A 27,810-nucleotide genomic window follows, 5' to 3' on the forward strand; every position below is an offset into this window, starting at 1 on the left:
GAAATGGAAAATAGGCACTGCACAGAGCAAAGCTATTTGGAAGCAGTGCAAAATGAAACATTTCACGAGGGTTTGCAGGCTGGGGCCGAGAGCGCCCGTTTACCGAAGCGAGGTCGTAGGCCAGCCCGGCAGAGGGCGGAAGGCGGCGCACCCCGCCAGCCCGTGGTCGTCATAAACCGCCGCATAAGCCCACGACGTGAACTTTATTAGTCCCGCCCACCTGTTGAGCACTCTGGGGGATTAACGTGATGGGGAAACATCGCTAAAGCGAGCGGTTGTGTTGACAGGTGAGGTTCCGTAGGGTCTCGGCTGCAGCTCCGTTTGGTCGCAGCCCCCCCGCGACAGGAACAGTGGGCCACTGTCGCTTCTCTGCACTTTCTTACTGCCTTAGATAGTTGCGCTGTCCCTCTGCGTTTTGCTTCTGCGGTGACTTGCTGAGGCCAGGCGACCCCAGCCTGTCCGGCGTGGTGGGAGAGGCTGGCTCCCCGGGCCCCGCTATGGCGGCCTGACGGACGCCCTGTCCCGGGCTCCGACGACCGGCCATCAGGAGCGGTGGCAAGCGCTTGCTCCTGAGGGACTGTCCCAGGGCTTAAGCTAGGAGAGTAACCCTCATGGGGTGATTCCTCTTCTTTTTACACGCAGAAACGTTTGTTTAAATATTGGATTTTCTTTCTCAGAGATGACTTCCAATTCTTAAATAAAACTGTACTTGATTTCACTATGAACAATAGTATGATTGTGTGGGATTCGGAAACTTATTTTTTAAAAAATATTTATTTGTTTGGCCGTGCAGGGTCTTAGTTGCAGCACGCAGGATCTTTCAGTCGCGGCATGCGGGATCTAGTTCCCTGACCAGGGATCGAACCTGGGCCCCCTGCATTGGGAGCGCGGAGTCTTGACCACTGGACCACCGGGGAAGCCCCCAGAAACTCTTAAGGTCTTTTTGCTTCTGGCTAAGAAATGTCCAAAACCTACAGCATGAAACCAGATGTGTTTCGCCTCCTCGATTCTGTTCTGAAGTCCTACCTCTAACCAGTTTGTAATGACAAGTTCCTCCAGCCCCCCAGGCTACCGTGGAGGTTTGTGATGCTTTGGGATGGGAACGGCCGTCGGTGCTCTGGACAGAGCAGGTGTGGAGGTGTTTGGGTATTGATGTGCCGGATGGGTCAGTGTATTGACCTGCAGGCCTACCTGGCACATAGAAGCCACTCGCTGTCTGAACCGCTGAATCAAGCTGATGTTTGCTTAAAGCATGATTCTTTGGGCATCGTTTTGCCTCCAAAACTTTACATTTTAGGTCATGCAGGCAGCTTAATTTTCTTTTTTAAGCATTTTAAGTTCCGCTCGATAAAAAGAGTACTGTGGAAAACCACTAGAGCAAATGGAAAAAAACACTAGCAGTGGAAAACCACTAGAGCAAAGTTGCTGGCGAATCGTGCTTTAATATCAATAGAAGGTGAACACAGGAGAGGGACAGCAGGCGGGGACAGAGGTGGGGAAGTCCTGACGGAGCCCACCTCCCGCCACGCAGGCCACCAGGTGCTACTGCGTTGCTTTATGCGCTCAGCCCTGGCCCTACGGTGAGAAAAGCTGGAGCCAGGGTTTTTTTTCCCCTATGCTGAGTCAGCGCTCAGATTAGCGGGGTGGAACTTTCCAGCGGCGCCCGGTCAACAGTGGGGCTGTGGTTCAGGAGGAGCCGGATTCCTCTGTGGTAGGGCAGGTGCTGCACGGTGGGCGAGCCTCATCCCCCGAAATTCAGACGGGTGCACACCCCACCCCAACGGGAGCTCACGGGACTAGCACACAGACGCCAGGGAGGTGCAGGGGGAGTGGGGGGCTTCAGGCTGGATGTTCACTCATGTAACGTTTTCCACGCGGACTGGGATGCCGTCCCGAGTCACCTCGATGAGGGCCGAGATTCGGGGCAACACGAAGTCTAGCTCGAGCCAAAGAACCTGAAACTGGGACCTGGCAGAGAGTGTCTGGGTTTTACTGCTGATACATGATTATTACACATTAAACAGAAAATCGTGACGGGAACGGGCTTTTCTTAAATATCCCAGCCTTGATGTGCACGTGACAGAACGCCCGACCTCCGGGAGCAAGTCCCATGCTAAGCTGGGCGCTCCCTCCACGTGGGGACGTCACCCCCGTTTTTCGGTTTGGGTCTGTGAGCATCTTTATTTTTCAGTGGAGGTTCTTCTGCGAGGCTGCTCAGGGTCCGGCTGTTTCTCGGCTCTGAGGTCTTCTCTCTCCTCTCCGAGACACCCGCTGGGTCGTTCCTAAAGAAACAGTTAATGTGAGCTCCTCTCTGCTCCCCTGTCTCACTGTGTCCCAGCACCAAAATCCACCCAGGCAGAGGCTTTCAGAATGGCAAGCCTTCCGGGAAGGCACCAGGGGGTGACAGAACCTTAACTACAGCATCTCCTAAAGGATTCTTTTGTTAAAGATAATAATTTAATTAATTTATTTATTTTTGGCTGCATTGGGTCTTCGTTGGCTTTCTCCAGTTGTGGCGAGCGGGGGCTGCTCTTCGTTGTGGTGCGCGGGCTTCTCACTGTGGTGGCTTCTCTTGCTGCGGAACACAGGCTCTACGCACGCGGGCTTCGGTAGCTGTGGCTCGCGGGCTCTAGAGCTCAGGCTCAGTAGTTGTGGCGCACGGGCTTAGTTGCTCCGCGGCATGTGGGATCTTCCCAGAGCAGGGCTCGAACCCGTGTCCCCTGCACTGGCAGGCAGACTCTTTTTTTTTTTTTTTTTTTTGCGGTATGCCGGCCTCTCACGGTTGTGGCCTCTCCCGTTGCGGAGCACAGGCTCCGGACGCACAGGCTCAGCGGCCATGGCTCACGGGCCCAGCCGCTCCGCAGCATGTGGGATCCTCCCGGACTGGGGCACGAACCCGCGTCCCCTGCATCAGCAGGCGGACTCTCAACCACTGTGTCACCAGGGAAGCCGCAGATTCTTAACCACTGTGCCACCAAGGAAGCCCCTCCTAAAGGATTCTTATTCACTTCTGATGACTTTTAGTTGCCAAAACATCAGCAGTGCAGACCATTTTAGTGGCCTGCGGTGACCCTGCTCTTTGAATTGACCCTCCCCTGAAGCATGGTGCCTGGGAGGGTAGGGCTGCTTTCTGTTCTGTCACCAACCCCGTGGTGGCTCTAGATGCAGCAGGCCTCTCAACGACCCCAGGCCCTTTTAGCTCTGACCTTCTACAACCCCAGAGAAATACGAAAAGACCAGCCTGTGACGGTGACACATCTGTTATTGCACATTCTTTTCTCCCTCTGGCAATTATTTTGGCAAACACTGTGGCTCCAGTGAGTAGCAATGCCCTCTCACAGGAAGAAATAACCCTCGATCCCTTTTTCTCGAGTCACAGTGGTGTAGGAGCCTGCGCTCTCAGAGGCGTGGGTTGGGCAGGCGGCAACCATGGCTGTCCCTAGTTATAAACCTCACGTCATGTCTATCAAGGTCACATCTGTCATCTACGAGGTCATTTGTTTGAAGGCGCTGCCCAGTTTAAGAACCCCTCTGGGGCTTCCGTGGTGGCGCAGCAGTTGAGAGTCCGCCCGCCGATGCAGGGGACGCGGGTTCGTGCCCCGGTCCGGGAGGATCCCACGTGCCGCGGGGCGGCTGGGCCCGTGAGCCGTGGCCGCTGAGCCTGCGCGTCCGGAGCCTGTGCTCCGCAACGGGAGAGGCCACAGCAGTGAGAGGCCCGCGTACCGCAAAAAAACAAACAAACAAAAAGAACCCCTCTGACCCTGTATTTTACACACTGAGGCCCAGCTGAGGCCGTAGAGCTGGTCAGTGGCAAGTTGGGACCAAAAGGAAACCGGAGGTCAGTCTTTGTCGCCTGTATTTGTCTCTGAGATTAAATCGTTTGCCCGCTCAGGTTGGAAAGACTCACTTTACCTGGCCTGGGCCTCGCCGTTCACACCATCATCATGCGTGTTTTGTAGATGGTCTGACGGTTCGTCCACAGGGGCCTGAAACCTGCATGAGAGAAAGCAGTTCCCAGGAATGTGGGCGCAGCAGAGCCAGCCCGCTGCGTGTGCTGAGGCCCACTTGCACACACGCCAAACCTGAGCAAACACTTTGGGCCTCAAACATTTACCGAGGGCCAGGGCCACGGCAGTGGACGAGAGAGGCTGGGCCCTGCTCCTGTGGGAGACCCGTTCTGCGGGAGAGACACGCCAAGGTTGGGGAGGAGGCCCAGCGGGACGGATGTTGGAGAGTGACCGTGAGGGAGACCTGCTTTCAGTGGGGTGGTTTGGGGAGGCCTCCCTGCTGACGTTCAAGCCGAGAGCTGGGTGATGAGGTCCATGGGACAAGACGAAGCAAGAACATTCCAGGCAGAGGCAGGGAAGTGGCGGCCAGTCTCGCTTCTTCGCGGGACTGAAAGGCCATTGTGCCTGGGGTGTGGGGAGGGGCCGACGTGGTCAGAGGTGGGCAGAGAGGGTCCCCAAAGGACTTTCAGGCCCCAGCATGACAGGCTTTAGAAAGACCAGACTGGGACATGCTGGAGGGGCCAGGGTGTGGGGCTTGACAACGGCGCCTTGGATTCAGGGTCACGGTGCAGACAAGGCAGGTGGACCAGGACAGTTGAGTCAACAGGACTTGAGGAGGGGTTGGCAATAGGGATGAGGGAAAGAAAGGAATCCAAGTGTCCTGGGCTTTTTACTTGAGCACCTGGGTGACTGTGATGCCTTCACTGAGATGAAACAGGAGCAGCATGTTCGAGGGGGAGGAAACCAAGTTCGGGGCCACTGTGGGGTTTGCGGTGCCCTGAGACCACCAAGAGGAGACTGTCCCAGGAAGGGGCACTTGGAGAGGAGTCTAGAGCTTGGGCAGATCTGTGCTGGGGAGGGGGATTGGGGGGTCATCTGCAATACCACGGGGTTTTAAAGCCAGGAGACTGGGTGAAGCCCCTTAAGGAGAGGGCGTAGGTTGAGAAGAATGCCTGGGGCTGAGCCCTGGGGAAAACGGACATTTGGGCCTTGAGCCAAAGAGGCAGAGCCAAGCCAAAGAGACTAAGAAGGAACAGCTGGGGGACTTGCCCGGTGGCCCAGTGGTTACGACTCTGCGCTCCCAATGCAGGGGGCCCGGGTTCGATCCCTGGTCAGGGAACTGGATCCCCCACGCCAGCCGCAACTAAGAGTTCGTATGCCACGACTAAGCAGCTGGCGAGCCGCAACTAAGACCTGGTGCAACCAAATAAATAAATAAAGATAAATTAAAATAAATAAAAGTGTAAGAAAGGTTCTCTTTCCCTTTAAAAAAAAACAAAAGAAGAAGGAACAGCCGGAGGGGCGGGAGGAAAACCAAACTGGGAGTGTGGGGTGGGCGTCTCAGCAGCAAAAGAAGAGTGAGATGAAGGTGACAGACAGGCCAGGCTCACGAGTGCTGCTCCCTCCGAGGCCAGGGGATGTAGCCGACAGGTGGCTGATGGTAGGTGGGGTTGGTGTGAGTTGCCAGCAGTGGGAGGGGAGGAAGCAGAGGGCAGCTCCAGATACCTGGAAAGTGGTGCCATGAAGAAGGGGAGAGGCAGCCTCCCTGCTTGCCCCAAACCCCCAGGAGCCGGGCTCCTGCCCAAGCTTTCCTTTTGCCGACACCAACCACGGATGCCCCTTCCCCACAGAGATGTGGCTCTGCCGGGGTGTTGCCCCTTGCGGGCAGGCAGGAGCACCCTACTTGAAGGCAGCTGCTCACCGAAGCAGAGCACACAGAAGGGAAGGGACGCCAATGGTAAGAGCACGGCCTAGAACGGGCACACAGCGTGAACAGGCTGGGTAGGCGGCACCGGGGTGTCACCTCCACCCAGAGGCCCCCCCAGGATAATCCCAATGTCAACTGCTAACACCAGAGGTTAGTTCTGCCTGGTTTTGAGGTTTTATAAATGGAATCACACAGCATCTGGAGTCAACTGCTTAGTAAATGTCAGCTTAGGAGGACACTGTAACTAGTCCTGGCTGGACAGGGATTTGATCAAAATTCTGCAAAAGGCATGAGTGCAACCTCTCAGTGTGACGTGTTAAAATAGTCACTTTAGAGGTGGCTTGGGGGGCTTCCTTGGTGGCGCAGTGGTTGAGAGTCCACCTGCCGATGCAGGGGACACGGGTTCGTTCCCCGGTCCGGGAGGATCCCACATGCTGCGCGCGGAGCGGCTGAGCCTGTGAGCCGTGGCCGCTGAGCCTGCGTGTCCAGAGCCTGTGCTCCGCAACGGGAGAGGCCGTAACAGCGAGAGGCCCGCGTACCGCAAAAAATAAATAAATAAATAAAGGTGGCTTGGCAGTTCTGGATTAATACAGCAATTGCACACACACACACTCTTAATTCCAAACTCATTAAAAGTAGTAAAGGGACCAAAACAATTAGGGGGGAAAAAACCTCTCCAGGTTGGCAGCAGGAAAGGATAATAGCAAAATTTTGGAACTGGAGAGCACGTAGACAATGGTCACTAATTCAGCAGACCTGAGCGGCCGAGGCCCGACCAGTTCCCACCACAGAATCCTCAGGGGACCCAGGAACGGGCAGCCCCGATGCCTCTGCAAGTGGCAGGGTGGGACTGAAATAGGAGGATGAAGGTCAAGATCCCTACCTCCGAACCGCTGCCCCCACCCCCAATACTGAAGGGTTAGTCTCTGAGAGGATGCGACACACCGTGAGAACTACTGAAAGACAGAAAATCAGCTGTGCATACAGAGACTCCGCACAGTGACCTTCCAGGAAGGAAACTGGGCAAAGATCTAGAACTGACATTGGGGCATCAAAAGTAAGATAAAGCAAAAGAAAAACCGCTGCCCACCCAGATCGCTTACACCGCAGCACCGCCCATGTGCTCAGAGCTTCCAGCCTGCTCTCCTCCACCCCAACTCCTAACTTGAACAGGTAATCCGAGATTTCCTGACAGCTGAGAAAAGCCTTTAACGGGGAAGGTGGAAACCTAAATAAACAAAAAGTAACTTGGAGGAAACAGACTTCAGGGAGAAGGAAACTTAAAAAAAAAAACAAAAGCAAAAAAACATCTATCAGCCCCCAAAGGGTTAAGATAGTCTGTCCATGAAACAACAGAATGCTGTGTAACAAGAGCAGTCAGGGTACCAAAAACAGCTCTTTGGAAATGAAAAACAATTAAAAACATTTAAAAGAGCTCTTGGAAATTTCCTTCAAAAATGGAAGAACTAAATAGAAGAGTCAGAAGATAAGAGAGGAAATCTCCCAGAAAGTAGAGCAAAAAGATGAAGAGGTGGAAAACAAGACGGAGAAGAGATGGTGAATCAGAGGGCCAGCCCCAGAAGGCCAATACCCAATAAGACTTCCAGAAAGAGAAAAAGTGGAGAAAATCAACTAACCAGTTCAAGAAGAAATATGCCCGAACAAGGACATGAATTTCCAGATGGAAAGGACCCACCGGTACCCAATGGATGGAACTAGACCCTCACCAATGTGAAATTTCAGAACACTGGGAGCAGAGAAGATTCCACAAGCTTCTGAAGAGAGAATAAGTGGGGACTTCCCCAGTGGTCCAGTGGTAAGACGCTGTGCTCCCAATGCAGGGGGCCCAGGTTCAATCCCTGGTTGGGGAACTAGATCCCGCATGCACGCTGCAACAAAGAGTTCACATACTGCAACTAAGAACTCCGCATGCCGCAACTAAAGATCCTGCATGCCGCAGCTAAAGATCCCACGTGCCGCAACTAAGACCCGGCACAGCCGAAATAAATAAATGAATAAATATTAAAATAAATAAATAAATAAGGAGAATAAGTGGGTCACATTATAAGGATTAGGAATCAGAATGCCTTCAAACTTCTCAAAGACGACCTTGGAAGCTAGAAGACAACAGAGTGATGCCTTTGAAGAAGAATCATTTCCAATTTAGAATTTCCATCTAGAATTCAATACCCAGCAAAACTATCAGTCGAGTGCAAAGGCAGAATAAAGATATTGCAGCCTTATGCTGTTCAAAACATGTCCGTTCTCTGTACCCTTTCTCAAGGAGCTGCTTGGGGGATGGGCTCCACCAAACCCTGAAAGAGGACATGTGTCATACGGGAGTCAGGAGATCTCACTTTGGAGTGAGGCAAATGGAGTCCCCTGGAGGGTGGTGGAGGGAGAGGCTGGGTTGACCACTGTGTATCAGCCCTACAGGGCAGCCACTCTGGGGCTCAGGCTTGAGAGGCAGGCACATTGAGGACCTGCCACCAAACATCCTCTGCCACTGTAACACCTCCAGTGCCCAAGTATGGTGCTGAGAGCCTGGTCCAGGTTCCTATCTAGACTTGGCTTAACCATGTACTAGGGAAGCTCTTTCCTCTGTGTCCTGCTGTCTGGATCAGCTGAGGACCCTCATTACACCCCCAAGGTGTAAAGAGATGGGCAATTGTGCGCCTAAAAGCAGAAACTCACAGCAGCCCGCTCAGTCTGTGTTTTGGCAGATGTCCAGCATCTGGTCCTGCCAGATGCCCTGATTAAACCTTCATGACCCGGCCCACTGACTTCCCTGAAAGCGGCTCTTCCAGGGGTGTGGCTCCTTTCCTACGCACATTCTGAAGTGTCTTGGTTCCCCCGGAATACTCCCTGGTCTCACCTGGGCTCTAGTCGCTCCTTCACCTTGGCAATGGAGCGGACGTACGGCGTGATCTGCTTGGTGATGGTGGTCAGGTAGGCGTTCTCCTGCTTCAGCTGGAGAAGGTCATGGAGCTGGGCTGTGGGGGCCCAGGCCAGAGCATTAGGTCTTGTTGGCTTCAAATTCTTACTCTCCAGTCTTGAACCATCTAAATAACCCAACTATTTCAGCGATTACCTCTAATTAAAGAGTGAGGTAAGACTCGTGAAGGCATCCTACTTACTGAATCCTGATCTCAGATATATCATCTGGGGGCCAGTTAGCAGCTGTGAGGCAAAGTCAAGAGCTAGGGGGAAGAGCACGGGGGTTCATATCTGGTTAGTGGGAAACTGGCTTCCTGCCCCTGAAAGCATGTGGATTAGCTCCAGGACAGGGGTGCGCCCGGCGGCCGCCCAGGACCTTCATAAATCTCCTGCTCATTAGCCACACGCTCGTAGGATTCTTCCCAAATCTGAAAGAGAAAGTAAGTTGGATATTGCATGTGGCCGTGAGTTGGAATTTCCCTTGGCGGCTTGTCTGTCCTCTAGCCACTCAGAGCCACAGGGCACTCCCAGCCAGTTCACGCGGTTCCAGGCAGCAAAGGCCCAGGTTCCAGAGCCCGCCACACGAGGGCCTCCTCGGGAAGGGCTACCTCCTGGAAGACGGCTCTCATGCCCTCCACGGAAGCATACTCCAAGGCGATCTGTGTGTCCACCTGCAGGGACTTGTGCAGGATATCACCCATGATCTCGGCCTTGATGAGGGAGTGGTGCTTGGTGAGGTCCCGGTGCAGCTCCTGTACCTGGTCCTTCAGGTTCTGCATCTCTGCCTGCAGGCGCTGGGGGGAGAGACCCCGTGAGCGCCTGTGTTTCCTGCAGGCTGGGTGCACTGTGGGGGGCCTCGGTGGAGGGACGGCTTGCAGGCCAGGTGGCCAGGGCTAGATTTGGCCACTGCACCTTGGTGAGAAGGGGTGGGGCCTTTCCCAGCTGGCAGGTCCCTGGCCCCCTCACCCGGTAGGCGTTCTCAAAGTGGCGGCAGTGTTCCGTGAAGGGTGAATCGTCGCCCTCTGCCAACAGCACCTTGGTGCTGATGGACCGGTGCAGCGTGGGCTTTTGGACCGGTGACCCCAACATCTTTCCCACGGGGGAGGGGCAGCTGGGCCCCATCAGCACCTTGGGGCCCGAGCCCCCTGCTAGCCTGGGGAGAGAACTAGTGTGGATGTAGACGTGGGGGGGGGGTCCAGAGGGTCTTCCCTTCCCCCAGCCTCCCAGAGCATTCTCAGCCCTCTCACCCCAGGCTGCACCCCACAACCACGCAGGAGCTCTGAAAAAACCTGATGCACCCGAGACCAATGTGTACACCCGAGACCAATGACATCAGCAGGGTATTTTTTAGAATCCTGAGGGTGATGCCGATGTGCAGAAGAGTCCCCCAGCATGTCCTCACACGGTACGTTCACCCCCACACACTCGACCTTGCAAATTTGGCTCCATGCCCAGGATCCCTTGCCTGGGGCCCTGGAGCTCTTAGCAGACATATCCAGCTTAGGCATCTCTCCTAACTCCCCCGGGGGTCTCCGGCTCTCTAGACTGGGCCCCGCCCCCCCCCCCCCGCGCGGAAGTCAGACCCCCTGCGGCTTCTGGAGACCCAGGCCCCACCCTAAGCTACCGCTTCCTTTCAGGGCTTAGACACCCCAGTCCGGGGGCGGCGGCGGCGGCGGCGGCGGCAGCGGCTGGGGGAGCCCCTGAGGCCCTCTGTTCACCCCTGGCCTGACTCCACCCCAGGTCAGCCACGGGCTCCCGATCCAGGGCGGCCCCCACCCCACCGGGGACCGTGTGCCCGCACCCCCTTCCCGGTCCCGGCGCCCCTGCGGCTCACGTGCTGGTACCGCCCCCGGCACCCGCCGCCCGGCGCGGGCCCAGCAGCAGCAGCGGCTCCAGGCAGCGCGCGAACTCGGCGCGGTGGTCGCTGGCGATCTGGGGGGCGGACGAGCTCGTGAGGCAGCTCCATAGCCCGCGGGCCTCCGCCCCCGGCCCGGCGCACCCCGCGGCCCCGCCCACCTTGCTGCTCTGTGCGGGCCGTAGGCGATGTGGCCGCGTGACGATGCCCTGCAGCCTCTCCACCAGCTCCTGCGCTCAGGTGGGTGGGGGCGTGGGGGGGACAGGGAGGCGGGAGGACCCGAGGGCGCGTCCGTCTTTAGGACTTCACCTGCCATCCAGTCCTTCCACACCGCCCCTGCCCCCAAATCCACAGGAAAGACTGGGGGGTCTGGACTCCAGTAGATACTCTGCACTTTCGGGGAGGAGGCTTATGCTCCCCTCCAGGCTTTGCTGTCCTCTTATTTTTAAATTTATTTTGTGGCCGCGCTTTGCGGGGCTTGCGGGATCTTAGTTCCCCCGACCACCAGGGATTGAACGGGGGTGGAGTCCTAACCATTGGACCGCCAGGGAATTCCCTGCTGTCCTCTTAAAAGGGGTTCAGCGAGCCCCTAAATGTTTTGTAGATGATGGTGTGGAAGAGGGGGCCACCCAAAGACCCCCTGGTCCAGCCTCCAGGTAACAGGCTGCCCAGCCCTGAGGTGGGGGGCTCTGGTGTGCAGGGTGGGTTCCTGGTGGGGAGGGGGGGAGACCCAGAGGCTGTGGGCACTCACATAGCCCAGGTCCAGGAACTCAGCCTTGTTGGCCAAGCTGAGAAAGGAAGAGCAGATGACCAGGTGGACCTGCGAGAGGGACACTGCTCAGTGCCTGGGCTGGGTGCCCGGCCCTGCGCCCCCGGCTCCCCTTACCTGCAGGGTGGGCAGCAGAGTAGCCAGATGGGAGAGCTGCTCCTTGAAGGCCTTGTCCTTTTCTTCATACTGGCTGGGGGAGGAGCAGGCAGCCTCATCTCCAAGGGGAGGGCTGCCCACCCCCGCTTGGGGGCGGGCTCAGAACTGGGTGGTTCCATCTCCCCACCAGCTTTGTGCATCCTTCCTTGGCACCCCTTCCCTGAGCCCTGAGCTTTCCTCCTCACCGGTAGACACCTGGATGTCTTGCTCTCCAGGGTGGGCCGGGGCCTACCCAGGCCCAGGCTATGAGACAGGTGTCTGGAGGAGGTCCAGGGGCAGGGGATGGAGAGCCCGCCACCACTCACCTCTGCACAGCCTGCAGCAGCAGCGCCTTCCTCTCTGCCAGTTTGTCCTGGGGGGGGAAGGTCTGCTCCTGATTGGGCAAACTCGGCCCTGCCACCTCCCAGCGCTCTCCCAGTCCCCTGGGCCCCAGCCACACAGCTGCTCAAGGCTGGCTCTCTCCAGCCCACCAGCCCTGCTGCCCGAGCCACCTCCTTCTCGCATCTCACTGCCTGAGAGCCCTGGTGCCCTCACCTGAAATGTCACCTCCTGCGGGAAGTCTTCCCTGACCCCCTCTCACCACCAGCGCCAGCCCGGGGCAGGCCCGTGCTCTACCTCTAGAACTCTCCTGGCAACTACGATTAAGTAACTTCTGAAAGTAGCTCAGGGCCTGCTGGCCTGCTACACTGGGAACGCCACAAGGGCCCCGGGGGGGAGGGGCCTGCCCTGTGTCCCGGGCACCGGTCATGGCTGATAAGGGTGCTCAGCCTGTGGCTGTCTAGGCCCCCCTCCCCCTCACCTGCATGCTGCCGAAGAGGGCGTGGATGGCGGCCTCCTCATCCGCCGCGCTGCGTCGCACCTCGTCCACCATCGCCTGCAGCAGTGCGATGGCCTCCCGTGTGGCGGTCTGCAGGGCCTTCACCGCCTGGGGACAAGGCGGCCTCAGCCTTGTGGGCACGCGTTCCCAACCCCCGCCCCGGCGCGCCGGGCACCCGGCGCTCACCAGCATCGCCTGCTGCAGCCGCTCGCAGCCTTGCACGTACGCCGACTCGAGATCCACGCAGTGAGCCCGGCTCTGCCTACGGGGAGCCCGCGGATGAGCCCCGCTCCGGGCCACACCCTCCAGCCCCCTCACCTCCCGCGCCCTCTACCCACCCCTGCATGTCCCGGAAGCAGCGGATGCACAGCAGCGACTTCTTGTCGGTGGAGAACATGATGTAGGGCTCGGCGTGCAGTGCTGCGGCGGGGGTGGGGGTGGGGCGACGGCGGCGGTGAGGGCTCCGGCCGGTGCCCGCCCCCATCCCCGCCCAGCGTTGGTCCCCATCCGGCACGCCGCACTCACTGCACTTCTGGAGCACGTCGCGGCTGCGCTGGCCCAAGGCCACGATGTCGTGGCGCGCGAACATGCGTGCCCGGTGCGTCTCGTCGCGGCAGCGCGCGCACAGCGGCTGCCCGCACGTGTTGCAGAAGTACGTGGTCTCTGCGTCCTGCGGACAGAGCTCGGGCTCAACCCGCCCGTGAACTGGGAGCCTGATCCCGCTCACAGCCCGCGAGGGAACTGCAGCCTCCGCACGTCGCGGCTGTGTGTCTTGGCCCCAACCTGGGGCAGGCGCGCGGTCACATGCAGCCCTTTCGTGTAACCCCAACGCGCAGCGCTCTCACGTACCCAGTTTACAGACGAGAATATTGAGGCTCAGAGAGTAGGTAGGTAGGTCCAGTAAGGGGCAGCTACCCAGGACGGTCTTGCGGAGGGGGTTACATGGGGTTGTGGGGAGGGCAGGCACTGCATTTGCAAAACATTTCACCTCTAACAAAAACGTATGTGTACGCCTGTGTGTGTGTGTGTGTGTGTGTGTGTGTGTGTGTGTGTGTGTGTGTGTGTGAAGCCCCCCCCCTTGGCACCCTCAATAGTAGCCACATGGGTGCCCCCACCGGCCATCTGGAGTGGGAACTTGGCTGGGAGGGGAAAAGGAGTCAAGACCTGCAGGTGCCCTTCCCCAGGGCTGAGAGTCCAGGGCACTGACCCCAGCAATGGCTATGAAAGCACAGACCTCCAACTTCCTACGTTGGCACTCAAGGCCATTTCCTCCCCACGCTCTCCCTACCTCCAGCCCCTCACCTCCTGCTGGTTATCTCTGTACTTCCGCATAGCACATATTCTAGAACTTGCCCGCCCTCCCGGACCTCTTGCTCCTGCAGGGACATCCTCCTGGGATTTGGAATACCTGGTCCGGCCCCCACAGGCCAGAGAGAGTCTCGCGTGCCCTTCCCAGTACAGCCTGAAGCCTGGCCTCTGCTTCCTGGTCTTTCAGGATCACCCCTCCCCAACGACACAACGTCCTCACTTCCCCTTGGGCTGTTGATAGCTGCTCACAGCTACCCAGGTAGCAGCAGACCCTAGAGGGCTGGCCTGTGCCCTGGCATGCCCTTTCCTGTTCCAATTCACAACTGTGTTCTGAGCTGGGGACCACTAAGCTCCCCCCACGTCGAAACAGCCTTAACTCCTGCAACTATCTTGGTGTTGGCCGAAGGCAGTTGTTTTGGACCTCAGTCTCCACGCCAGTAAAATGGGGCCCACGTTCTGGATACAGGGTGCCTTAGAGAGGCGTTGGAGAACGCCCCGACGGGTGAGCCTCTGATGACACGCGCACACTGCAAGCGTCAGGACGGTGCAGCCTGGCACCCTCCGCTCCCCACCCCACCCCCAGGCGCCCCTGCCTGCTTGCCGCACTCCTGGTCGCAGTTGGCACAGCGCACCACCTCCATACCATCCCCTGAGCTGTCCACCAGGAACTGCAACAGCCGATCCACCGGAGGCAGCCCGCTGGGGCCCTTCACCACCGTCTGGTGTCTGCGGAGAAGCTCCAGCCATCAAGATCCAGAGGCCCCTTCCCTAAGGCTCCCTACCCCCTTCCGACTCCATACATTCCAGGCTGGAACTAAAAATAGGGCGGCAGGAGGTGGGATGCCCGCAGGCCTGATGTCTATAAATATCTCAGCCAGTGCGTGCTCTCTGACCCCGTCCCTTTCCAGTCCTAGGGGAATCTTGGGATGGGGTTGGCGACTCAGGGTGTCATAGGCAGAAGGCTCCCCTCAACCCCCTCTCACGGCAATGGGCAAATTTAGGGCCACCCCGGGTAACTTGAGCCAACATAACCTGCTTGTGTTGACTGAAGACTTCAGGACCCCCCGAGTGAGTTACTGGGAGTGTCCAGACGCTGAGCTGAGACCCCCTACTCCAGCAGCACTGAATCCGACAGCACGCGCACTCTAGCCTGCCCTTGCCCCCTGACTTTCAGTGGGAGGCCTTGGGCCATAAGCCCAGGTCTCAGTTACCCCATCTGTAAAATGGGCTGGAGCCTTCACGTTCTCTGGCGGAGGGGTGCAGGCTTCGGGCAGCCTCTCCCAGCCGTCTCCACAGGGAGTCGGAGCCTTGCCCTCCCAGCACCTAGGTCCCAGCCCAGCGCGGCCAGCCTCCCGTCTTCCGGGGCTCGAGGCACTCACTGGCACAGCGGGCAGGTGAGGCGGCCGTCGGCGGTGCGGCCGCGCAGGCAGCCGGCGCAGAAGTCGTGGAAGCAGTCCAGCAGGCAGGGGTGCTCGTACTGCGCGCGGCACAGCGGGCACACGAGCGGGGGGCCGCTCGCCGCGTCCAGGGCGCCCGGGCCCTCCAGGGGCGCAAAGATAGCTCCCGACATCTTGGGGCGCAGCGCGGGAGGGCGGCGGGGCGCCCGCGGCCCCTCTGCCCCGGCGCCGCCTCCCTCCCCGCTACCTGGCCCGCTGCACCACGCGCGGCGTCCAGCGGCCGTGGAGCGGGGGGCAGCGAGGGCCCGGGGCTGGGGGCTGGAGCGCCGGGCGCGGGGAGAGCGGGCCGGAGGCGCGCGGAGGGGCCGGACCCGGTGCCGCCGCCCTCCCCGCCTCACCACGGCAGCCCTGGAAGGTCAGTCGGCGCCTCCGACCCAGCCACGCCCAGCCTCCGCGGGCCTCCTCCGCCCGCCGCCCCCGCACCCCCACCCCAGGAATTCCCTCCCGGTGTCCTCTGGGCGACCCGCAGCCGCCACCCCGTCCGCGCCAGGCGCCCCCAGGCTCGCGCGCGGTGCCCCCGTCCACCTTCCCGAGGCTGGCGCCGGCTGCCTCGCGCCGAAAACCTGGACGCATCTCGGCGCCCGCCGCCGCTGTGACCCAGGCCTCCGGTTACGGCCGCGGCCGCGGCTCCCCTCGCCCGGAGGAGGAGAGGCGGCAACGCGCGGCTGGAAGGGACCCCGCCGGGCGAGGGTTCGAGGTTCGGACTGGACCCCGCCCGCGGTGAGGGCGCCCGGGGACGCGGGAGCGCCGCGCAGAGCGGGGCCCGAGGACCCTGGCCGCGGGCTCCTCAGGGGGCTACGGCCCCGCTGGCTAGGCCGGCTCTGTGCGGTCGGACTTGGGCCGGGACTGGAGTGGGTCCGCGCGGCCCCATTTCCTCGACGGGTAGTCGAGGGCGCCCGAGAGCAGCCGCCGCCCCTCCCTCCCGCAGACACTCCAGTTCTTGGGAGAGCATGTGAGAGGCCTTGGAAGCCCAGGGCTGCCTTTGGCAGGTTGGGTCTCTCGCCCAAGTTTCTGACGTCTCAGAGCCTCAGAGCTGGGGTAGAACAGGGCAGCCGCCCGGTGATGAGGTGAGACTTCAGTGAAGTGAAACGCACATCCTAAGCTTCCAAAATAATTAAGGCCCCAGGCCCATCATCAGCGAGTTCCCAAGGTAGGTTTGGGTGGGAGAGTGATAGAGGGAAGCTCTGAGCCTTTCCAGCTGGGCCCCCTCTGCCCTGCTTAGCCTGGCAAGTGCTTGTTTCACCCAGTGTCATTTTCTCCAGCATGCCCGCCTTCTCTGCACATGTCACCCTGAGCTCCGGGAAAGCGGCCCCTGTAGCGGTCCCTCTTGAAATCAGAGTTAGGCCCACAGCCTGACCCATAGAGGGCGCTCAATAAAATCTTACTAATCAGGGACTTCCTTGGTGCCACAGTGGTTAAGAATCCGCCTGCCAATGCAGGGCACACGGGTTCGATCCCTGGTCCAGGAAGATCCCACATGCCGCAGAGCAACAAAGCCCATGGGCCACAACTACTGAGCCTGCACTCTAGAGCCCGCAAGCCACAACTACTGAGCCCGCGAGCCACAGCTACTGAGCCCATGAGCCACAGCTACTGAAGCCCGCAAGCCCTAGAGCCCATGCTCCGCAACAAGAGAAGCCACCGTGATGAGAAGCCCGTGCACCGCAACGAAGAGTAGCCCCCGCTCACCACAACTAGAGAAAGCCCGCGTGCAGTAACGAAGACCCAACGCAGCCAAAAATAAATAAAGAAAATTTTTAAAAAATCAGCTGGAATATTATCTCCTAGTTTTTTCTAGTTAGTAAGATTGTTTTTCTTTTCTTTTTCTTTTTTTTTTTTTTTTGCGGTACACGGGCCTCTCACGGTTGCAGCCTCTCCCGTTGCGGAGCACAGGCTCCGGACGTGCGGGCTCAGTGGCCATGACTCACGGGCCCAGCCGCTCCACGGCATGTGGGATCCTCCCGGACCGGGGCACGAACCCGTGTCCCCTGCATCGGCAGGTGGACTCTCCACCACTGCGCCACCAGGGAAGCCCCAAGATTGTTTTTTATAACTTAAAAAAAAATTATCTATTTTACTTTTGGCTAGAAGCAATATTGTCTTAAGTCTTAATAAAGACTTAAAAAAAATCTTAAAAAAAGAAGCGGAGGCAACAGCAAGTACAAGGTCGCAGAAGTTGGAATAAATTTAGAGGAAGGAAAGAAAGACCAATGTGGGTGGAGATGAAGGGACACAGGCTGGGGGTGAGGCTGGGGATAGAGAGTCGGGGCAAAGGGTGGAGAGGTGAGAGGGGTTTCTTGGGGGTGAGGGTGGTCACCTTGACCCTCTAGTCTAGAGAAGTCAGGAGTCCAGGATGGAGGCTGCACACACAGACCCGGGGAGCTGTATTTAAGGATATGAGTCTGGGGCATGCCAAAGGTCAAGTGCAGATGAAGATGAGAGGAGCTCTGTGCCCTGTGGCTCTTCAAGTCCCGGGAGGAGGAGGGAGAAGCAAGGACACGGAGAAGGAGCAGCCAGTGAGGCGGGAGGAGAACCAGGAGAGCCTGTGGTCCTGGGGGCCCAGGGAAGAAGGGTCAGCAAGGAGGAGGGAGTGACCTGTGGTGTCCGATGCTAACAGAAGCAGGAAGAGGAGGACCAGGACCCGACCCCAGTGCTTAGCAGGGGGACATCACCAGTGACCTTGATGAGAGCTGTCCTAGTGGCTGGGGAGGCGGGGGGCAAAAGCCTCACCAGAGTGGGTTCAACAGGAAATGGGAGGAGAGAAATTGCAGACAGCACGCAGAGGAAACTTCCAAGAAAATTGGTTAAAGAGGGCTTCCCTGGTGGCACAGTGGTTGAGAATCTGCCTGCTAATGCAAGGCACACAGGTTCGGGCCCTGGTCTGGGAGGATCCCACATGCCGCGGAGCAACTAGGCCCGTGCGCCACAACTACTGAGCCTGCGCGTCTGGAGCCCGTGCTCCGCAACAAGGGAGGCCGCGACAGTGAGAGGCCCGGGCACGGCGATGAAGGGCTTGGAAGCCCAGGGCTTCCAACTAGTTGTGGTAGCCCGCTTGCCACAACTAGAGAAAGCCCTCGCACAGAAACGAAGACCCAAAACAGCCAAAAGTAAAGTAAAATAAATAAATAAATAAAAGAAATGCATTTCCATTAAAAAAAAAAAGAAGCTTCGAGCTTCATAAAAAAAAATTGGTTAAAGAGATAGTCTTAGTTCAGGCTGCTGTAAGAAAAATATCACAGGGCGGCGTAAACAACAGAAATTTCTCACAGTTCTGGAGGCTGGAAGCCTAAGAGCAGGTGCAAACGGCTCTGGCTCCTGGGGAGGGCCTTCTTCCTGGCTTGTTGTCGGCTGCTTTCTCCCTGTGGCTTACGTGGCAAGAGAGATCTCATGTGTCTTCTTTCCCTTAGAAAGGCACCAGTCCCATCATGGAACCCCACCCTCACGATCGCTAATAAATCTAATTACTTCCCAAAGGACTCACCTCCAAATACCATCCCTTTGGAGACTAAGGTTTCAACTATGAATATGGGCGGACACAAACATTCAGTCCATAGTAGAGAGGAGACAAAAGGGGTGGTAAGTGACCGGGAATGTTGGGGGTTGAGAGATTGCTTTTTCTGTTTTAAGATGGGGGATTTTATCTTTATTTTATTTTATTTTAAAATTTTTGGCTGCATTGAGTCATCGTTGCTTGCGCGGGCTTTCTCTAGTTGTGGTGAGCAGGCTACCACAACTAGTTGTGTGGCTACTCTTTGTTGCGGTGCACGGGCTTCTCATTGCGGTGGCTTTTCTTGTTGTGGAGCATGGGCTCTAGGGCTGTGGGCTTCGGTAGTTGCAGCACACAGGCTCAGTATTTGTGGCTCGCGGGCTCAGCAGTTGTGGCTTGCGGTCTCTAGAGTGCAGGCTCAGTAGTTGTAGCCCATGGGCTTTGTTGCTCTGCGGCATGTGGGATCTTCCTGGACCAGGGATCGAACCCATGTGCCCTGCATTGGCAGGCGGATTCTTAACCACTACGCTACCAAGTAAGTCCCAGGATGGGAGATGTTAAAGAATGGTTGAGTGCTGATGGAAAAAAATCCAGAAGAAAGGATACATTGATGATTTCACGGGGTGGGGGGCAAGCACTGTTGGGGTGACGTCTTCAAGTAGGCGGAAGTATGCCCGATGAATGCCCTAGTGTTGGGTTGACCTCAGATGGGGGCAAGGATGCTTCTTCCACAGTAACAGGAGGAAAGGCAGAGTTGGGTAAAGCTGTTGCTGGATGGGTAGACGTGGAGGCAGGTGTGTCTGAAAACTCTCTTTGGATTGCTTCTATGTTTTCAAAAAAAGAGCAATGGAAGTCATCAGCTGAGAGGGAGGTTTTGGGGCGAGGAGGTGGCATTCTGACCAGAGGTGTGAAAACAATCACTTAGAAGATTGTTAGGCAGTCCCTAGGCTTGCTCAGAGTTAGGAGAGATGTCACTCGGGAGGAAGCAAACTAAGGATTGTCAACTAGGTTCCAAGACTTGACTCCGCGCTCCCAATGCAGAGGGCCTGGGTTCAACCCCTGATTGGGGAAGTAGATCCCACATGCATGCCGCAACTAAGAAGTCCACATGCTGCAACTAAGAAGACCGCATGCCGCAACTATGAGCCCGTGTACCTCAACTAAGATCTGGCGCAGCCCAAATAAATAAATATTTAAAAAAAAAGATCAGTAGTAACTGCAGGAAGTGGCTACCACTCCTATAGGGTGGTCTTACTAAAATGGAGACACTTAAAGAACAGGGCCCAGGAAGCTGATACCTGAGAAAGGGGGTGCTGCTCAGCTGGGGCTGGGGTTTCTGGGGAGAAGAAAATGAGGCTGGTTCTACAAGAGTTGGAATAACTGCAAACCGTATTCAACTGCTGTTTCTGGAATGTTCCAACTGTTGCTACCAGGATGAAGAAGCAGGAGTAGGTGACACCAACAGAACAGGAACAAGTAGGAAGCAAACAGGGAGAAGTCCTTTCTTTCTCCATCCTGCAGTCTCCCCTCTAGGCCCCCATTGAAGGAACCCGACCAGGTTGCAGGTGGCAAAGCAGAAACGTGGTTTGCAGTCAAGTGCAGCAGGGTGGGGGCTTCCTTGGTGGTGCAGTGGTGAGGAATCCTCCTGCCAATGCATGGGACACGGGTTCGAGCCCTGGTCCAGGAAGATCCCACATGCCGCAGAGCGACTAAGCCCGCGCGCCACAACTACTGAGCCTGAGCTCTAGAGCCTGCGAGCCACAACTACTGAGCCCGCGAGCCACAGCTACTGAGCCCGCGTGCCACAACTACGGAAGCCCGTGTGCCTAGAGCCCGTGCTCTGCAACAAGAGAAGCCACGACAATGAGAAGCCCGCATGCCACAACAAAGAGTAACCCCCGCTCGCCGCAACTAGAGAAAGCCCACGCGCAGCAACAAAGACCCAACGCAAACATAAATAAATGAAATAAGTACATTTATTAAAAAAAAAAAAAAAGAACAGCAGGGTGGGTTTGGAACTTGATCAACTGGCAGAGTAGGCCTGAGGGTAAACCTAGACCAGACAGCATGGGGAGTTTCCTCCCCCACCACTGTGAGCCAGGATTGGGCTTCTACTAGGTGAGTACAGGGCACACAGGGACTGGGGGGGGGGGTGTGTGTGCAAGTGAGTGATTGTAACTGGTAAGGACACGACGGGGGGAGAGTGGGTGAAAGTGGTCCAGTCCATGGACTGTAGGTCTGGGAATGAAGACCTTTGCCACTCACTCAACTTTGGCTCCTGGACCGGCGGCAGCAGCATCTCCTGGGAGCTTTGAGTAATGCAGAATCTCAGGCCACTGAAACCCATTGAATTGGAATCTGCATTTTTACGGGATTCCCAGGTGATTCCTGTCTATATGCCAGTTTGGGGAGCGCCGGCTAGGAGGTGATGACCCGAGTGTGAGCGGCTGGAACTTGAGGCGGTGGAGAGTGTACCCGACTGCAGCAAAGAGGGTTAGCGCAGGGAGACATCCCCCCTGCCCCCCACCCCCGGCACCGGCTTCCAGGCTGGGCGCTTTAGGTAGGAAGAAGCCAAGGGCTCTCGGGCATTAGGACCCCAAATTAGGCCTCACCTCCCCAAGTTAGTGAGTTCGACTCCCATCCCAGTAGCTGGTAATTTACGGTTTATTGAATTTCCTTATATTTTTTTCTTTCGCAGACTTTCAAAAGTAGAGCGAAGCCCTTTATTTCTCTTTGGGCTAGTCTAGTATGGCTCCCCGCTCTGATCCTTTGCAGTGGGACAGGCCACCCGGCCTCCCTCCCCCTACAATCCTCCGGACGGGTGAGAGGACAGGTTTTGCATTCAGGCCAAAGAAATCGCTCCCCGAGCGTACAGAACGGCGAGATGGTGGCGACCGTGGGGCGTGGCAGAGCGATTGGTACGGCCTGAGCCCTGCGTGCTCTGCGCGCTGCGTGCTCTTTGCGTCTGCGTAGTTCACCCAACTCCTTTTCTGCCTCCGCTGCGGCGATGGCGCCCGTGGTTAGTATGGCTCCGTGTGAGGCCTCGGCTCTGGGGAGAGGCACGTGGGCCTCGCCGGCCCGGCCCCTGCCTGGCTAGCGGTGCACAGCTCTCTGCAGCATCCTGCCGGAGCCGGGCTAGCAGGCCGGGCGGAGTAGGCTGAGGCGGCCGCCAGGCCCCGCACGTTGTGGGCGGAGGATGAGGCCGCGGCCCGAGTCGTGAGGGGCAGACCCGGGTCTCTCGGGGGCCGCGGCCAGCGGGGAGCTGGGGGCCTGAGACTGCAGCCTGGGTCGGTCAGCGGCCCTTGGAGCCCGGCCGGCGTGAGGCAGCCGAGGCCTGGGCCTCGCTACCTGGGCGGAAGGCGGGGAAGGAGGGGACCCGGCGCCCTCGGTGATCAGTGGAAAGGGCCACGGAAGGTGGCCTGGCCGGCCTGTTTTCAGAGGGAGGCCCGGGTTAGAGGAGGCTTTCGCGTCTGCGGAGGCAGTTAGATCTTCAGGGTGCAGCTCTACAGCCCCTTTTAGGTGTCGGGTGAGGGCCCGGTTCATTCTCTGTCAGCCAGGCTGGGACTGGGCCCTCGCGCGGCGCCCTCATGTCGCTCTGGCTGCAGATCGTTCTCCTTCCAGGTTACTGGGAGGAAGTTTTCCTATCCTCGTTTGCTGGGACGCCCTTGTGAACATTTTCGGCTCCTCTCCATTTTTCTGCCTGGGTGGGCTTGTAAGGCTTCTAGGCGTTTGTATGCTTTTGGTTTAAAACCAAGGTGGGAGGTGTGGAGACCATTGCCGGCAGGTCTTTTATTTGCTGATTGTATATTTCCGGGGCTAGATTTTTAAAGCTGCCCTTTTGATTGTTGCTAGGAAGACATGTTGGGGGGGGGGAAGTAACTTGTTGAAAGCTAAATGTTTGAAAAATTGACCCAGTTAATACAGGTTTTAGGTGAAGTTTATTGAGACATGAAGATAGGTAAGATGGGTTCTTGGAAAGGTCTTTGTAGATTCTGAAAGGCTTTTTCAAGTGCAAGTGCGGGTAAGTAGGTTGTCCAAATGCTCTTACGGTGTTACACTTGTAGACGGAGAAGAATCATACAAGGTTTTTTCTGAGAGTGAAGAGGCTGGGACCTTGTAGTTAAACTAGTGGTTTGAAAGTGCTAGATTAAATCAGTCAAAAGGCCAGAAATTGTCGCCAGTAATGTTATAATTAGAACCTAAGTTTTAGCTTTACCCTTGTCCCAGCTGGGGTTGGGTGGGCTGCTAGGATGTGTGGTTCTGGTCGCTGTTCTGAGAAGGTAGATGAGACAGGACGAAGGGAAAACGGCTAAACTGGATCAGGACCCGAGTCTGGAAAGTTAGGATACGAATTTATTGCAGAGTAAAATTGTTTTTGGTCTGCAAGGCATGTGCATGCCTGTGTCATAATCCTTGAAGAAAACGAATGAGTATTTCTTTAACTTTATTTTGGAAATTTTAGGGTAAATAAGAGGAGATGTTCATTTTATTGTAGTTCATAAGCTAACAGACCTTCATGCTCATAGAAATTGGGGCGGCTGGAAAGTGTACATGGGTCAGGAGTGCTAGAATGATTTCCTCTTCAAGAGGGCATGACCTCAGGTTTGTAGAGCAGCATCTGGAGTGTTATCCGGCCTCCACTGTTGGCGCCTTTGCAGGGGAACAGTTTCGTGGTTTTTGCATTTGCGTGTACCTTTACGATTCTAGTAGTTTTGCTTTTGTTGAGTTTTTTTTTTTTTTGTGGGCGGGACTGGTTATGCCTTCATCTCTGTTATCATTTGTATACTTTTCTTAGAAAAAGCTTGTGGTGAAGGGGGGCAAAAAAAAGAAGCAGGTCCTGAAGTTTACTCTTGACTGTACCCATCCTGTAGAAGATGGAATCATGGATGCGGCCAATTTTGTAAGTTACACCCTTGATGCCACCCTGGGCAGTAGTGAACCCTTTGAGTTGTTGCTGAGAAGACCTCCTGGAGCATGTTTGCTGGCTGGCCCTGGCTACTCTGCTGTTCTGGCTCTGCTGTTTGACCCTGGCTGGAGCTTTGTCTAGTTCTGTTTCTAACCCTTGCTTTCCTGTGTAGCAGTTGTGAGGAGTAAAGGAGATGCACTCCAGCACGTCAGTGCCAGAGAACTGCCCCATCATCTTCTCCTTCAGTTTCCAAAAATGATTTTACTTAAAATTTACTAGGAAACGGGCAAACCTTTTCACTTGGGTGTGTTTAACTGTAAGCTGTGGGCCCTGACCCTCAGGGCCAAGGGGGTGCCTGTGACCTGGGCCTGATGCTTGGCTCTGGGGCCTTGGACAGATGGCAGCATCTCCTTGAGTTTTCTATTTTATTAAGCGTCAGAGCTTCAGTGTTTATGTGAAAATATCCTGCTTGCTGATTTGTAATTGCAGCTTGGTTTTTTTTCAGGCCTTGCTCTGTACTGATTTTTTACCCTCATGTTGGCCCCATTCCCCAGTACCCCCTCTATTTCACATAAGTCTAGAAAAATTAACCTCATTGCCACATTTTTGACTCTGCACTTGGTTTTGGCATTTTACTGTTTTCCTCTCCAGTAGCCAAGCTTGGGGGGATTCAGACATACTGTGCAGAACCCTAAATTGACATTTTCTCTTCAGTCTCCAGAAGGTCAACTATTGCAAGATAAATATTGCAACAAGAATAATTTTCAAATAAAAAAATTAAAAGTTTGGTTTACAGCCACTACCTAACAAAGTGTGGAATTCGGGTAACCTGTAGTTCACTGCCCTCTTGTAGATGCCTTTTGTGTCCTGGCCTGTCCTGCAAGAAGTCCTTCACTTAACTCCGTAGTTCCTTCTCCAGCCAGTGACTTCTTGCTTTTCTCCGTGGCCTCTTGTCCCTCATAACTTGTGGCTTCTTCCAGTTTGTGTCTGGGATGGCCCTGTTCTGACATTCCCTTGTCCCTTCCTCCCTCTGTACTCATCTGTGTATGTGACTGTCTTCCTTCTGGACGTCTCCTGAGGATAGAAAACACGAGTCATTTATGAGTCTGAGATGCAAAGGTCAGGATTTCTGACCTAATATCCCCCCCCCCCCCCCGCCCCCGGTCGCCAGTTAACATACTGTGGATTGGAGTTTTAAAATAGAGGCTGTTGGGAGGTGACGGGACTTCATATCTCGCTGCGATAGCAAGAAAACCAAAAGAGTCCTCCGTTTTGGTCAGAGACTCCTGAAACCCATGCAAGTGAATGACCAGCCCGGGCTTCCACGGGGTTTGCCCAGAGCCCATCTCTGGGCTCCTAGGCCACCGTCCCTTCTGCTGTTGGGTGATGGTGCCCGTGGCCCCTCAGCAGGTCTGTAATCGTTCTGGTCACCGTATGTTTTTGTTCTTCTGCTGGATTGAAGACCTGTTTCCTCTTACCACACAGAGGACAGTGGTCCAGACGTTGCTCGTCACTTTGGTTGCCTGTATCTTGGAAGTTTGGGCCTGGGTTTGGTTTCATGACTATTTCCCGTGACCCAGGGCTCAGAGCCTTCCATGGCGTAGAGGCTCGTTGACCATGTGTGGGAGCAGTCACGTATGTTCATGCTAGGATGTTTTCAGTTACATATGTGAACAGTTGGATAGTACCATCTTCTAATTGCTGGTGCTGGATTTCAGATCCTTTGCCAAAGGTTTTTTTTCCTTTTCCTAAGATTGGACATTTAATGAACTGTATTTGCTTAGAGTTAGGAGTTTAAAGAAAATGAGATGGGTGAACTGGTCAATTTGATGATTTCTACAGGAGCAGTTTCTTCAGGAAAGAATCAAAGTGAATGGAAAAGCTGGGAATCTCGGAGGAGGTGTTGTAACAATCGAAAGAAGCAAAAGCAAGATCACTGTAACTTCCGAGGTGCCTTTTTCCAAAAGGTATGGGAAAGAGATGAGCATTTCTTGCCTGCGTCCTGGCACTACGGTTCCCACCCCCACCTTGGTCGGGAATGTTACTCCACCTTGAGTAATCTGCCCTGTGGTTACCTCTGTGAACCTCTGGAGCAGTGTCCAGTGTAACAGGGTGGTGAATGAATGGATGAATGTTATGGTAGTTAAAAATATTCAACTCTTAGTAGTTTTTTACAGTTTTGCTTTTCACAGGCTAAAGTATTTCAAGCAGTAAGATGCTCGGACTTGCTTAGACTGTGTTCTTAAAAGTGAAGGTATTGCTTCCTTTGCCTCTAGATGACGTTGAAGAGCTTTCGTTTTTAATTTTATGGGTTTTTTTGTCCGTCCCCCCCCCCATAAATGCTACTGTAATTAGGTGAGGGATCTGAAATCTCAGTTTAGACTGAAGCCACTCTGTTAATTCCTGTGGGTCAGTTTTTTTAAGTTGGAGACATCATGATGTTCACTTGCCCTGCTATATTTATGTCTTTTGTTTTGAGAGTGAGGTTAGAAACACGTGACAAGTCGCTAAGGAATTGGATGTGTTTATAGCTATAGCTCCTGTAGCCCAGAGCCTGGCGCCTAATTCTGAGGAGGGTTTAATCAAACTGAATCAAACAGTGGGAAGTTTGAAGCGTTAGGACAAGTTGATTATAGTTAAGCCTTTGCTTTTATCTATTTATGTAAAGAATAGGGTTTAATTAATTAATCAGTTAATATTTATTGGCCGTGCTGTGCGGCTTGCGGGATCTTAGTTCCCCGGCCACAGATTGAACCAGCACCTTTGGCAGTGAAAGCACCGAGTCCCAACCAGTGGACCGTCAGGGAATTCCCCTTTGCTTCCATTTTTAACTAAAACAGGCAAGAGATGACTTTAAAGCTAAGTGAACGACTCCTGTTCTGCCCGACTGTGTTATTTCAGTTGTGCAGAAGGCAGTTTGATATCGAGTGAGAGATGGGGCAGCTGGAGGGCCTCCAGGGTGTGCTTAACACCCACCCCACTGGGCTTCTGCGGAGCTCTCAGGGGAGCTCTCCTAGCCCGGCCTCCCCCAACATTCTGCTGGGAAAATACGCCGCCTAAACGTTTGAATTAACCACCTCACCTGAGTACAATATAGTAGAAATAATAAATGGAAAAGAATACTTTTTAGATGAAACTAACAAACTGATTTATTTTTATGTAGGGAAAAGTGGGTAGAATTGAACTGAGATCTTCACATCTTTGTGAAGATTGCTTTGTTGGCGTAAGTAAGACAGTTGAACAGTGTTCATTTCTTGGAGGTGTTGAGTTTGTTGGTTTGTTAATATTTGGGTCCTGGCTAAAGTGCCACAGTTTGCCCACGCATCTCATTTAGTCCTTGTACCAGTCTGAAGAGATGCGAAGTATCATGAGTCCTATTTTACAGAGGGCGAATCTGAGGTCTGGAAAGGTTAATTTGCCCAGTGGTGGGTTTGCTGGGCATTCTATTCCTCTTTATGGCTTTGGGAAGATGGCAGAATAGGTTAACCTCAGGGCCTCATAAACAGACAGCTGAGAGAAGACAGGATTGCAGGCTTTCTTTTGAGCACAAGAGGCGTCGCTGCCTTTAGGTGAACAGAGTTTGCTGACGGCGCTGTGCAGGCTCGCTCGGGCCGAGGCACCTGCTGGGTGGATGGACTAGAGGCCAAGTGCCCTCACTGCCGAGTGGCAGTCAGGGCGGTTGCGGCGGGGGGCGGGGAGCGTTGGGGGATGAGTGTCGCGCAGCAGGAGTGAGTGAGTGTGTGTGCGTGTGTGCGTGTGCGTGTGTGTCACACGGCCCAGCAACCTCAATGGCAGGTTTCAGTCAGTGAGGTGAAGTACTTGGAGCGCATTGGAAATCCGGCGGTTTCTCAATACAAGGTACTGAGATGGGGTGCTTAATTGCCAAATTACTACCTTGATCTCTTCCCCTAGTGGTCGCTAAAAACCATTTTCTCGGTGAGGGCTACTGTTTGATGGACAGCAGTCCCATCTAAATCTGTTCTCATTTTTATGTCCAGGTTAGATGAAATGTGATTGATGTTTATTCTCCTTAGAGCGTTGGCTGGGTGTAATATTTGCCTATCTTTGCCATTTTTGAACCATGGGAAAACACCTTGAATTGTAATAACTTTGAATGCAGGGGTTTCATAAAAGTTAGTGTTTCAGAATGTAAGAGAAGTCCTTGTATCTGGTGCGGTTCTGAAGTGTTCTTTCTCTGCAGGTATTTGAAATATCTCACCAAAAAATATTTGAAGAAGAATAATCTCCGTGATTGGTTACGCGTAGTTGCTAACAGCAAAGAAAGTTACGAATTACGTTACTTCCAGATTAATCAAGATGAAGAAGAGGAGGAAGATGAGGATTGAAACTCAGTTATCTGGAGTATTTTGTATGAATTCTTAAATAAAATTTAGGAAACAAAA

The 27,810-nt window shown here is 55.2% G+C and overlaps 2 protein-coding genes and 1 non-coding gene across 17 annotated transcripts; 2 read left to right on the forward strand and 1 right to left on the reverse strand.

The window, feature by feature from the left end:
- Window positions 1–1,422: 1,422 nt before the first annotated feature.
- Window positions 1,423–15,212, reverse strand: RNF207 (ring finger protein 207). 13 transcript variants are annotated; one of them, XM_059039430.2, is made up of 17 exons: window positions 14,937–15,208; window positions 14,151–14,283; window positions 12,775–12,919; window positions 12,588–12,669; window positions 12,436–12,511; window positions 12,232–12,357; window positions 11,738–11,784; window positions 11,394–11,466; window positions 11,259–11,327; window positions 10,669–10,737; window positions 10,487–10,584; window positions 9,619–9,805; window positions 9,261–9,446; window positions 9,029–9,080; window positions 8,591–8,708; window positions 3,913–3,993; window positions 1,423–2,282 (listed from the first exon to the last, which is right to left on the reverse strand). In XM_059039430.2, exons 1-17 carry the CDS (start codon window positions 15,125–15,127, stop codon window positions 2,114–2,116), a joined length of 1,902 nt encoding a protein of 633 aa, XP_058895413.1. In that variant the 5' UTR covers window positions 15,128–15,208; the 3' UTR covers window positions 1,423–2,113. The 13 variants fall into 13 exon arrangements, with proteins under 13 accessions (XP_058895413.1, XP_066874689.1, XP_066874711.1 ...); XM_067018588.1 differs by having other exon boundaries at window positions 8,591–8,777; window positions 9,565–9,817; window positions 10,487–10,737; window positions 14,937–15,209; XM_067018610.1 differs by having other exon boundaries at window positions 12,588–12,919; window positions 14,937–15,209.
- TRNAG-CCC (transfer RNA glycine (anticodon CCC)) lies at window positions 7,515–7,586 on the forward strand. The gene has a single exon. It is a non-coding gene; the product is annotated as a tRNA-Gly (tRNA).
- Window positions 10,517–27,810, forward strand: RPL22 (ribosomal protein L22). 3 transcript variants are annotated; one of them, XM_067018647.1, is made up of 4 exons: window positions 10,517–10,747; window positions 23,297–23,401; window positions 25,250–25,374; window positions 27,609–27,810. In XM_067018647.1, exons 1-4 carry the CDS (start codon window positions 10,712–10,714, stop codon window positions 27,751–27,753), a joined length of 411 nt encoding a protein of 136 aa, XP_066874748.1. In that variant the 5' UTR covers window positions 10,517–10,711; the 3' UTR covers window positions 27,754–27,810. The 3 variants fall into 3 exon arrangements, with proteins under 3 accessions (XP_066874748.1, XP_066874745.1, XP_058895641.1); XM_067018644.1 differs by lacking the exon at window positions 10,517–10,747 and adding an exon at window positions 20,805–20,882; XM_059039658.2 differs by lacking the exon at window positions 10,517–10,747 and adding an exon at window positions 21,448–21,520.

The sequence above is a fragment of the Kogia breviceps genome, chromosome 1 (assembly GCF_026419965.1).
Source record: "Kogia breviceps isolate mKogBre1 chromosome 1, mKogBre1 haplotype 1, whole genome shotgun sequence".
In the NCBI taxonomy this organism is placed as follows: Eukaryota; Metazoa; Chordata; class Mammalia; order Artiodactyla; family Physeteridae; genus Kogia; species Kogia breviceps.